Genomic DNA, 12,640 nt, shown 5'->3' with positions numbered 1-12,640 from the left:
CGCCACCTCGCCCGGCTAGTTTTTTGTATTTTTTTAGTAGAGACGTGGTTTCACCGTGTTAGCCAGGATGGTCTCAATCTCCTGACCTCGTAATCCACCCGTCTCGGCCTCCCAAAGTGCTGGGATTACAGGCTTGAGCCACCGCGCCTGGCGAAAGGCACTTCTTACATGGTGGCAGCAAGAGAAAATGAGGAAGAAGCAAAAGTGGAAACCCCTGATCAACCCATCAGATCTCATGAGACTTATTCACTATCACAAGAATAGCACAGGGAAGACCAGCTCCCATGATTCCTTCTGGGTCCCTCCCACAACACTTGGGAATTCTGGGAGATAAAATTCAAGTTGAGATTTGAATGGGGACACAGCCAAACCATATCAAAGACTATTCATAGAGGTTTGGTTTTTCAGGCACTTCAAACTCAGCATTGACCCTTTCCGTGAACAACTGAGCAGTGTCAGGAACATCTGTCTACTTATCAGGAGCCAAGGAAAGGCACTCAGAATTATGTGCCTTGTTTTTAGTTGACTATTGATGTTGCTCCCAGTGTCAACTCTGAGCAGCTATTCTCACCAAAAGGCTAAAATCTTAGACAAGATAGTTTTTTCTGGGACATATTTTTTTGGCCACTGAAATAAAATATGTTTTAATTCACTCACCATTGGTAAATATCTTTCCTTGCTTGCATAACAAATGAGCTGCTTGGAACCCTACTTTTGTTGCAGACTTATTTTCATTTATAAGTTTTGTAAAGAAATTCTGCTGTGATAATTCTGTTTTTGTTTTTTTCTAGACAGAGGCTCGCTCTGTCACTCAAGCTGGAATGCAGTGGCGCGACCTCAGCTCACTGCAACCTCTGCCTCCCAGGTTCGAGTGATTCTCTTGCTTCAGCCTCCCAAGTGGCTGAGACTGCAGGCACCTGCCTGGCTAATTTTTTTGGTATTTTTAGTAGAGACGGGGTTTCACCATGTTGGCCAGGCTGATCTCGAACTCCTGACCTCAGGCCTCCCACATGCTGGGATTACAGGTGTGAGCCACCATGCCCAGCCAATTCTGTTTTAAATTTTCTAATTTTTCTGACCTTTGTGCTCAGTGAGCTGGGACTATTGTGATGAATGCTTAGTCTGGTAATGTTGATATTTATTATATTCTTTTAGCACAGTGGCACTGTATAGCGGGAAACATATTTTGCCATTTAATTTGATGACAAAATAATACACGCTCTAGTGTGCCTTAAAAGTGCGACATTCAAAGTTCACTTGTTTTCTTTTTTTTTCTCAAAATTTTGTTTAGAGATGGGGGTCTCACTATGCTGCCCAGGCTAGTCTTGAACTCCTAGCTTCAAGTAATCCTCCTGCCTCACTCCTGAGTAGCTGGGATTACAGGAATGAACCACCCATCCCTGGCTTTCTTGTTTTGACATAATGGATATAATTTTTTTAAATGTCACAGTATAGTGATAACCATGGTACTCCAAACATTGCTGTTACAATAATGTTACTGTGGTTTGTAGGGTGCTGGCAGCCAGGCAAAGTGGTGAGTGCACCACATGTGGTCTCTGTTACAATGACTACACTCTGCTGTGGCAGCACGAAAGCGCTCATAGACAATATGCAAACAAATGGGCATGGCTGTGATTCAATAAAGCTTTAGTTAAGGATGCTGAAATTTAAATTTCATACGATTTTCCTATGTCATGAAATATTATTTCTTTTAAATTTTTCCATTTAAAAATGTAAAAGCCATTCTTTGTTTGTAAGCTGTAAAAAATAGGAGTTGGGTTGGCTTTGGCCCACAGGCTTTATTGCTGAACCCTATCTTAGTGTGACAGATACGCTGAGTTGGGAGCAAATATATTGTTGGTTAGTCATGATTTCAGATGATGTTCTTTTTTCTTCTTTTCTTTTGTTTTCTTTTCTTTCTTTCTTTCCTTCCTTCTTTCTCCTTCCTTCCTTCCTTCCTTCCTTCCTTCCTTCCTCTCTTTCTTTCTTTCTTTCTTTCTTTTTTTTCAGGGAGTCTTACTCTGTTGCCTAGGCTGGAATGCAATGGCACAATCTCGGCTCACTGCAACCTCCACCTCCCAGGTTCAAGCGATTCTCCTGCCTCAGCCTCCCGAGTAGCTGAGATTACAGGCGTGTGCCACCCTGTAATCTTTTTTACAGCTAATTTTTGTGTTTTTAGTAGAGACAGGGTTTCACCATGTTGGCCAGGCTTTTCTCAAATTCCTGACCTCAAATGATCTGCCCATCTTGGCCTCCCAAAGTGCTGGGATTATAGGCAAGAGCCATCAGATGATATTCTGAAGAGTTTCTTATGCACTCTTCTACAACCAATGTGTGGCTATTTGAAGACCCATCTATGCTTAAAGAAATTTATCTGGAAAGTTATTGCAATCTCATTTGTTACTTTAAGAAGAAAAGAGAAAATGATTTTGTACAAATTGTGCTTTCTATAATTTGCAATTAAGGAAGATTAAAATCTTTTTAAAAATTTTTATGCTTCAGGAAACTTTTGTAGAAACTAAAGTATTAGTTGGATGTGACTGTTTATTGTAAGTTTCTGAAAGGAAGGTGGGTGTAAACTTAATTATCTTGCAATTAATCTAACTGTAATATGACATATTTCTGAATATTCAGCAACAGCTGGCATTGCAGCTGGAGTTGGAAATGCAAGAAAAAGAGAGGCAGAGAATACAAGAACTACAGAGAGCTCAAAAACAATTAGACAAGGTAATTTGAAGTTTTATAAATGTCAGTTTTATTTAAAACTCTCTAGAATCTTCAAACTGTTTATTTCAGCTTTTGGCAGAAGGACCATGGGATTTGTAGTCTGAAGACATGCCACATATTAGCTGTGTAAGCTAAACAAGTCTCATGACCTTTTTCAGTCTCAGTTTACCTGTTTCAAAACTAGAGCTAGCAGTAAAATACTATTAGGAATGTCTCACTGGATTCTTATACAATCAAATACAATCGTGTTTATGAAACTTCTCTGTGAGTAGTAGGGTTCTCTAATAGTGATACCCTCAACATTTTAGTCAAGAGCTAGCTGTTTCTAGTTATATTAGCTGATGTTGAATATTGAGGGTATTCTGATCTCAGAGGCAGTAGTCTATGTCTTTATGTTAATGTCTTAACAGCAAGAATTTACATTTTAAAATATGTTCATACATGGACTTTCATGCCTTTCATTAAAATAAACTATGCAGTAACTTATTTCTTTTGTTTGTTTGTTTATTTGTTTTGAGACAGAGTCTCACTCTGTCACCCAGGCTGGAGTACAGTGGCGTGATCTCGGCTCACTGCAACCTCCACCTCCCGGGTTCAAGCAATTCTCGTGCCTCAGCCTCCTGAGTAGCTGGGATTACAGGCACGCACAACCATGCCTGGCTAATTTTTTGTATTTTTAGTAGAGACGGGGTTTTGCCATGTTGTCCAAGCTGATCTCGAACTCCTGAGCTCAGGCAATCTGCCCACTTTGTCCTCCCAAATTGCTGGGATTACAGATATGGGCCATCACACCCGGCCTAAAGTAACTTATTTAAAGAAAGCCCATCTTCATTGGTTGTGTCTGTATCATGTCAGGTCTCGAGTTTGACCCATATTTCCTGCATCCAAAAGCTGTGAGTCATATAGACCAGTATTCTAGATGACTGAGTTTATAGCTACTATCTCTTAATCAAATGTTGCTCCCCCTTTTTATTCCATAATTAAAACTGAAAAAAGAAGCAGGTTTTATAGACAATGTTCATTATGTTTATTGATGCTTAAATGAGAGAATCATTTATTAAATCAATATTTTTAAAGTATGAATGGTGAATTAAATCAAAAAGTGAGATTTTTTTTAAAAGGATAAAAGCCTTATGCATAATTTAAAAAAATACAGACGCTGATGCTGTCTTAGTCTGAGTGTAGTGTGAGCACAGGGATATGCCTGTATGCACACATACACAAGCATCCCTTTCTCTTTAAGATTCACAAAAGGGCCGGACACCGTGGCTCATGCCTGTAATCCCAGCACTTTGGGAAGCTGAGGTGGGCGGATCACGAGGTCAGGAGATTGAGACCATCCTGGCTAACATGGTGAAACCCCATCTCTACTAAAAATACAAAAAAATTAGCTGGGCATGGTGGTGGCCGCCTGTAGTCTCAGCTACTCGGGAGGCTGAGGCAGGAGAATGGCGTGAACCCAGGAGGCAGAGCTTGCAGTGAGCCTAGATCTCGCCACTGCACTCCAGCCTGGGCAACAGAGCGAGACTCCGTCTCAAAAAAAAAAAAAGAGGTTCACAAAGATATAATGTTTAAGATGATGGATATCTCAAATATCCTGATTTGATCATTACATATTGTATACTTGTATCAAAATATCAAATGTATATCATAAATATGTACAGCTATTATATGTCAGTAAAAATTAAAAATTAAATAATTTTTGAAAGAGATTCACGGATCTAAACTGAAAAAGAAAATACAGGAACATATCAAGAAGGCAGTGATCAGAATAAAGGAATTTAAAATATTTTTTAATCAAAGTGATCTGATAGCTACATTAAAGTGCTTAAAAGTCTATAGGAAGGATTGGTCTCTATTTTGTGACTCCAGAGAGCCACATTCGTGTTATTTTACCATCTCTAGGCATCAGCAGCTTGTGTGACCAGAGCCACAATAACTTTAGTAATTCCTATTTCTATTGGCTTATCATCCCTCACCATAGCATAGGTACTCCCCTGCAAAGTACCACTTCCTTGCACATTGCTCAGAGTTGAGTCCACTCATGTTCTTTCCCCTGGCTTTCTTATGGCTGCAGACTCACAATTTAAACTATCATGTGCAAAGGGAAATTTGCTGGAAGGATTCTGGGTTGAAGGAAGGGTTTAATACCTAAACTGTGAAGGACTCGGTATCACTGGGCCTTTCAGACTTTGGGAGCAAGAGAATCAGATGCTACCAGGGCTCTCCCCTCTGTTGTTCCCCTGGTTGTTAGTTTCACTCTTTCACTATGGGCTGCTTTGCTGCATATGGGTGGGGAACATGAGCCTTAATGGCTTCTGAGTCTTAGAATGTTGTGGTTTCTACTATCTAAGAGGAATGGATGCCTTGTTTTAGTTTCAGTTAGGAAAAGAATCTTGGAGAAGGATTCTGACTGACTTCGTTTGTGTCAAATATCCATCTCTGTGGTAGAGGAACATGGTCCTATAAGAATATGGATGTTCCCAATATAGCCTTGTGGATGCTGGATAAGAAGTTACCAGGAAAATGGAGTGGTCTTGGGAAAACAGTGCTGTTTATGTTCCTATCATTAGGGTAACCATATGTATGATCAAGAAATCACTGGTGTTCTAGCAGCCAAAATGAATCAGCTCAGGGTCAGTTAGGCCACCGTGCTGCTTTAGAATGAAAAGGTAGATGGCATAGCAAGGTTTGGCTGGCTAGAAGAACGTTTTCACATTCAGAAAGAGGCCTCCCATATTGGGCAGTACATTCCTACTGCAGTGCTCAGAGTATTAAAGAGGGCATTGCTCAGGTCCCTCTGCATTAGGCCAGATTAGTTCCTGTAGAAGTGTTTACTTCTTTCTCATTATGTGCAAAACTCTGCTTAAGTGTAGTTTCTCTTTAAAATCTCTTGTTCTAAGGTTCTATTATAATTTTTATTTTGTCAGTTTTTATTTTGGCAGATAATTTGGCTTCAGTTTAAATGTTTCAGTCCATTTCACTTTTTAAAAAGTTTTATTTAATTATATATAAAACATGGTTGCCTTCTGTTAGTATAGAGTATTAAATAAGACTGTGATCTGCAGTTTTGTAATATGTAATCAGATCATTCTCTTTCAGAGTGACGGCATTTTTGCTTTAAATTGATCATAGCATTGTGTAAAAATAAAAATGCCAAAAATGAAATATTAAATCAAAATGAAGTATATTCAAAGTATTTTCTTAATTTTTATATATTATAGGAGATGAGAATGAATATGGAAAATCTAGTTAGGAGTGAAGATACTCTACATTCAGAGGTGAGAAGAAAAAGTCATTCTATGTTATGTGAAATGAATTGAGTATCCTATAATTTAAGCTTAATTTTGATGCATAAGTAGCTAAATTTTTAGCAAGTATATTTTCAAACCTGATAGTCCGTATATATTTTCTGGTAATAACAAGTCACAAATAATGTGCTTTGAAGCAAAATCTCACAGTAGGTAAAAATTGGACATTCAGTTTGTGTTTGGATTTTCAAAAACTAGGCTCTCTTGAGATATTGAAGCTATTTACCACATAATTACTTACAATTGTTTTAAATTTCTGCAGGTATTTAAAAAAAAGTTTTAGCATTTATTGCCAGAATTCTAGCTTTATATTCTAGGATACTCAATTCATTACCAGAATTCTCTTGTCATTAACAGAAATTGGTTAATTCCACTAATTAATAATGTTGAATTTTAATGTTATAAATCAGAAAATTTTTAATCAAAATTGAAAGAAAAGTAATGTATTAATTTTGAAATAATGTAAAAGTAAACATCAATTTTTTGATTGTAGGACGCAACGCTAGACTCAGGCAAAACACTAGCTGAAATCAGCGACCGTTATGGGGCACCTAACTTGAGCAGAGTGGAGGAACTTGATGAACCAATGTTTTCTGATGTCAGTATCAGTGTGTTTTGTAAAAAAACTCTTTTTTGTTTTTGTTTTTGATTTTTTCACTTAGGTAAAGCCTAGGGAAAGTGAGGCTAGGCCAGGATTGGTTGGCAAATGGGCCTTTTGCTTCAGAGAAAGAAAATCAGTTCCCTGGTTGCCGATTATATTCCTAATTGGCATTCTGCCCTTTTGTGAAGAGTGTCACTGGCTTATCTTTATTTCTGTATCTGTGACCTCAAAACCTCTTCAAAATACGTTTTAAAACCATTTTGTGAAATACATGATCTTTAAATTTGGTGTGGGGGGCACGATTTTGGTCCTCAGTAACAAACCCTGGAACCAAATGAATGCCTTAATGAGAGTGCATGCTTCTCCAGTATGTAAGTACATTTGTTTATTTAACAAACATACCACATCTTCCATATGCCAGGGACTATGCCCGATGGTGTGGTGAATAAGGCAGATGGCTTTGATCTTGTGGAGTTTATTGTCAGGGGAGAAACAGACAATTAGATGAGCATTTAATAGTCATGGTTAGCGGGACCACATAATTTATTGTCCAAACCAGTATGCTTTTGAGAATGAGAGCCGGATCAGCAGATGTAAGCCAGGACTGTCCTGGAAGAAGGGTACATTTTGTCACTTTAATTTGTGTACACTAACAAGGAGCAACAGCCAGCACAGTTGAGGAACCTCAGTCAGGGAAGGAAGCTAATGATTTGCTACTCACTGGTGGCATGGGAGGCCGAGGGTAGTGCTCCAGGCAGAGAGCACGGAAGGTGTGAAGACCCAGATAGGAGAGAGTGTAGAGGGAGTGAGGCAGGGAGGGGTGAGAGCTGAGGCCAGGAAAAAGTAGGGGCCAGACCATGAAAGCACTTGTCATTTCTGTTCAGAGGCTTAGATTTTATCCTGAAGGCAGTGGAGGCTCATATGATGAGAGCTACATTTTGCAAAGACCATCTGGCAACAGTGTGGGGAAGAAAATGGAGAAGTAGTGTCAGGAGACGGCTTAGGAGGTAGTAATCTAGGCGACAAGATGTTGATGGCCTGAAGTAAATGTTATTTTCAAGAGCTGTTCAGAAAGTGGAGCTGCACAGACTCAGTGTTAATTGTTTAAAGTTTTATTAAATGTCAGCTATGATTTGGCACTATGCAGGGAGCTAGAAAATGCCAATGAACAAAATGGATTGGGCTTCTGCCCTTGGGGGACATGGGCCAATGGGGAAGGTTCTTTGAGGGACACAGTAGGGAGAGACTTGACCTGGGCTGGACAAGTCTTCCTGAGGAGGTGAAGTTCAAGGAATTAGCCTGAGATGAGCCCAGAGGATAGAGATAGCAAGATGCTTTCAAGGGACTGAAGTCGTCCAGTATTAATGGCTAAGGTGAGTGGAGCTAGGAAAATGGTATGATTTTAAGCTGGAGAGGTGGATAAAGGCAGAGCACACTGGGACTTGTATGTTGCTTTAGGGATTTTGGACTTAGGTGCAGTAGGAGTTACTGAAAGGACTTAAAGATTCAATCTGTGTTTTATAAGGTGGAGAGAGGATTGGTGTGGAGCAGGAGCGGAAAAAGGGAGACCACTTAGGAAGTTATTGCACTGATCCAAATGTAAGATGACTAGGGTTAGACAGCAGAGATGGAGGGAACTGAGTGGATTTAAGACTGGCTCACAGGATCAGTGCAGGGCAGGGTCAGGATGAAGCCTAAATGTCTTCCTTGGGCTACTGAGTTAAGAGTGTTACCACTTGATGAGTTGATGAACATAAGAAGAGGAAGCAGGTTTTTAAAAACTGATGACTTCAGTTGCAGAGATGTTGACTCTCAGGTGGCTCTGAGATATGCAGGTGAAAATAGCCAAGAACAGTTGATGTTAGGAAGGGGCCCAGGCCAGAGATATAAATTCAGCAGTCATGGGCATATGTGCTGAATGAAGCAAGGGGAGTGAGTAAGGTACCTAGGAGAGTGTGCAGTGTGTGAAGGCCTGGGGGCTCAGGGAGGAACCATTAGCAATTCCAACACTGAAGGGATGGCCACAGGAAGAGGAGCCTATGAGAGGGATAAGAACGCATAGTAAGAGAAGTAGAAGAAAGGATGGAACAATAACTACTTTGAGAACGTAATTTATGGTTATATTCAATTTGCATATCATTTGAAATCATCTGAAACTCCCAAAAATTTCATTCATGTAGTCACATAGAAGTTACCTAAGTTTTAGTTCTTTGGCTTGTGCCTTTTCACAGTTCTAATTGTATTAAGGCATATTTACTTTTTGTTTTGCTTTTAGATTGCATTAAACATTGATCAAGATTTGTAGGACCAACAACCTGAGAGCAATAAATGTTTTTGTTTGTTTCAAATTTCAAATCATGAGTTTCCCAATTTGTATTTTTTTGCCTTCAAACTTGAACTCTACTTTTTTTTTCCTCTAAGGACAATTTATGAATGGGCTTCAAGAGTAGCCTCAAAGTATTATTTTGGATCCTTCAGTTCAACTGGTTATTTATACATTTCCATTGGGAAAATAGGACAGTTTGCTGAAGCAACCAAAAGAGGCAAATGGGAGGTGAGCTGAACTAATATGTGCGTCTATGCAAGAGCAAGACTGCCTGAGAGGCAAGTTGCTGGCTGGGAGCAGTGGCTCACACCTGTAATCCCTCCCAGCACTTTGGGAGGCCGAGGCAGGTGGATCATTTGAGGTCAGGAGTTTGAGACCAGCCTAGCCAACATGGTGAAACCCCATCTCTTCTAAAAATACGGAAGAAAATTAGCCGGGCGTGGTGGTGGGCATCTGTAATCCCAGCTACTTAGGAGGCTGAGGCAGGAGAAGGTTGCATGAGCTGAGATCATACAACTGCACTGCAGCCTGGGCGACAGAGTGAGACTCTGTCTCAAAAAAAAAGAAAAGAAAAGAAAAGAAAAGAAAGTTGCTGGTCTGTGAGAAGTGAGTGAGGTTGCCATTGTGCAGGGCTCAGGAGGGTGTGCAACATACTCTAGATGTGGTGTCTCCTCCTGGGTGTGAACTGCAGAACTCTCCCCAGTTTGCTGGGAGCTGATGCTTCATAGAACACTTAAGCCACACTTATATGATGGTGTTGGGATGGGGGAAGGAGTGTTTCATCACTGTCCTGGTGGAGGAGTTTCCCCCAGCTTAGCTTGTTCCTCTACAGCCAAGAACAGATATGAGGACTTTCCCTTCCTCACCTCTCTGCCCAGCTGGGTGTCCAGATTCCTGTCGTCCTCTTTGGGGTTTATAAAGTCTAGGGATATTGCAGGATGTGTTCACATAGAGTGAATTGAATGGGATGAAACAAAATTCTGGGGTGCAAAGGAGTATTCATGTCTTCTGGCTCTATCAGTGAGCTCAAATATTGGGGCAACTGTTGGTGAGAAGATCTGACTGGATACAGGCCACACACTCCTGGCCCCTTTGAAGTTTCCAGTCTATCCTTAGACTCTGTGGCATCTAAGGATACTTACTTCCTTTACAAAATTCTTCAAAATCTATGATGTGAGTCCTTTCTATTTCTACTCTATTCTTAAGGACATAGGTGTGAAAACACAAATGCCAAGAGAAACTCCTTTAAAAAAATTCTATTGTGGCTTCTAAAGTACTTTTTTTGAGGCAATGAGTACAGAATGGTCCATTTGCTTAAACGGTGCTATGGTTTGAATGTGTCCCCCTCTCTTCCCAAATACAACTGTGTTGAGAGGTGAGACCTTTAAGAGGTGAATAGGTCGTGAGGGCTCTGCCCTTATACATGGATGAATGCCATCGTCACAGAAGTGGGTTAGTTATGGTGAGAGTGGGCTTGTTATAAAAGTGAGTTCAGCCACCTCTTGCTCTCTTGCACTCTCTTGTCCTTCCACCTTCAGCCATGGGATGACACAGCAAGAAGGCCCTCACCAGCAGCAGGCCCCTTGACCTGGACTTCCCAACCTCCAAAACTGTAAGAAATAAATGTATTTTCTTGATTACCATTCTGTAATATTCTGTTGTAGAAATACAAAATGGATTAAGACAAATAGGAAGAGATAAAAAGATAAATTATAGCTTCACTAAAAATGTTTCATTAAAAATGTTATCCTGTCATACCAGTTCTGTACAATTTTGAGGAAAAAACTTCCAGGTCCCCTGGAGAGATAGATGATTTCCGTGTGAATTCAGTTGCCAGGCACTGTGCCCCCAGCATGGATGACCTGCATTCACATCAACCCAGGCAAGAGTGTCCAAGGGAGACAAGGAGCAGAGTGTCCTTCCAGACCCTGGCTTAGCCCAAAGGGCACCATCATGGAGGCCTGTGGGTAAAAGACAGGCTCAAAGAGTTTTGGGCTCAGCACAGGCTGTGACAGTTTCCAGAGGGTGTGGCTTGGAGGCAGATTTGGCAGCAAAAGTCTCTGTGTCGGCTAGTCACAGCGTGAAACACTGTGGTTCTGGGAAGGGTATAGTCTTATTAAGTACCCTTAGCCAGAGCTAGGCACAAGAGGGAGGAGGAAGTAAGAGAGGCTCCTGTCCTTGCAGGGAGATGACTCAAATAAAGCTGCTACCCTGAGCTATATCTCAGAGTCTTAGAGGGCTTGCTGATGGCAGCAGTACTCATTTTAGACCCACTCAATGGTAGAGATGGAAATGGTTCCTATTTTGACCAGCTTTCTGTTGCTGGATGACATCCTAGGCTCAATTGACATATTCTAGATTTTACTGATGAACTGGTCTTGAGGAAGGCAAATATTCCAGAAGAGGGAATGGATAAAAGCATGGGAGATATCAAGCTTGTCAATATAGGTAATTAACTTTTCTCCCTGTGAAAAATGAGACCATTAAAATACATATGTATCAAACACACATTTTTCTTGAATCTTTTTTAAAATTAATTTTTAATTTTTGTGGGTACAAAGTACGTGTATGTATTTGTGGGTTACATGAGATGTTTTGTTACAGGCATATAATGCATAATAATCACATCAAGGTAAGTGGGATATTCATCACCCCAAGCATTTATCCTTTGTGTTACAAACAATCCAGTTATACTCTTTTAGTTCTTTTAAAATGTATAATTAAATGATTTTTTACTCTACTCACCCGGTTGTGCTATCAAATACTAGGTCTTATTCATTCTTTCTATTTTTTTTGTACCCATTAACCATCCCTAGTTTCCCATCCCCCACTATCCCTCCCAGCCTCCAGTAACCATACATCCTCCTACTCTGTAGTTCCATAAGTTTGTTTTCATTTTTAATTCCCACAAATAAGTAAGAACATGTGAAGTTTTGTCTTTCTGTTTCTGGCTTATTCACTTAACATATTGACCTCCAGTTCCATCCATGTTGTTGTAAATGACAGAATCTTATTCTTTTTATGGCTGAATAGTACTCCATTGTGTATATGTACCACATTTTCTTCATCCATTCATCTGTTGATGGACATTTAGGTTGCTTTCCAAATCTTGGCTATTGTGAATAGTGCTCCAATAAGCATGGGAGTGCAGATATCTCTTCAACATACTGATTTCTTTCCTTTTAGGTATATACATAAGGAGTGGGATTGCTGGATTGTATGGTAGCTCTCTTTTTAGTTTTTGGGGAACCTCCAAACTGTTCTCCATAGTGGCTGTACTAATTTACATTCCCACCAATGGGAATGTAATATGGGGGTTCCCTTTTCTCTGCATCCTCTATAGCATTTGTTATTGCCTGTCTTTTGGATAAAAGCCATTTTAACTAGGGTGAGATATCTCATTATAGTTTTGATTTGCATTTCTCTGATGATCAACAATGTTGAACACCTTTTTATATACCTGTTTGCCATTTGTATATCTTCTCTTGAGAAATGACTATTCAGATCTTTGTCCATTTTTTAATTGAATAATTAGTTCTGTAGAGTTGTTTGGGCTCTTTATATATTGTGCTTATCAATCCTTTGTCAGATGAGCAGTTTGAAAATATTTTCTCCCATTCTGTGTGTTGTCTCTTCACTTTGTTAATTGTTTCCTTTGCTGTGCAGAAGCTTTTT

At 40.0% G+C, this 12,640-nt stretch overlaps 1 protein-coding gene across 2 annotated transcripts in view; it reads left to right on the top strand.

Annotated features, from left to right (window-relative positions):
• Positions 1-8,994, top strand: part of DYDC1 (DPY30 domain containing 1) — a 16,546-nt gene extending 7,552 nt beyond the window's left edge. Inside the window, exons 3-6 of one of the 2 annotated variants that reach the window (XM_011929217.1) lie at positions 2,635-2,727; positions 5,952-6,008; positions 6,532-6,636; positions 8,915-8,994. In XM_011929217.1, the coding sequence (XP_011784607.1) occupies positions 2,635-2,727; positions 5,952-6,008; positions 6,532-6,636; positions 8,915-8,944 (285 nt within the window). In that variant the 3' untranslated portion in view covers positions 8,945-8,994. Of the gene's footprint in view, positions 1-2,634; positions 2,728-5,951; positions 6,009-6,531; positions 6,688-8,914 lie in introns of those variants that run through there. The other variant, XM_011929211.1, reaches the window with a different exon arrangement.
• Positions 8,995-12,640: the final 3,646 nt, after the last annotated feature.

This window comes from Colobus angolensis, unplaced genomic scaffold (genome assembly GCF_000951035.1).
Source record: "Colobus angolensis palliatus isolate OR3802 unplaced genomic scaffold, Cang.pa_1.0 Scaffold12, whole genome shotgun sequence".
NCBI classification, from domain to species: Eukaryota; Metazoa; Chordata; class Mammalia; order Primates; family Cercopithecidae; genus Colobus; species Colobus angolensis.
Note: the sequence above shows the minus strand (reverse complement) of the source record. Positions and strands in the feature narration are given on the sequence as shown.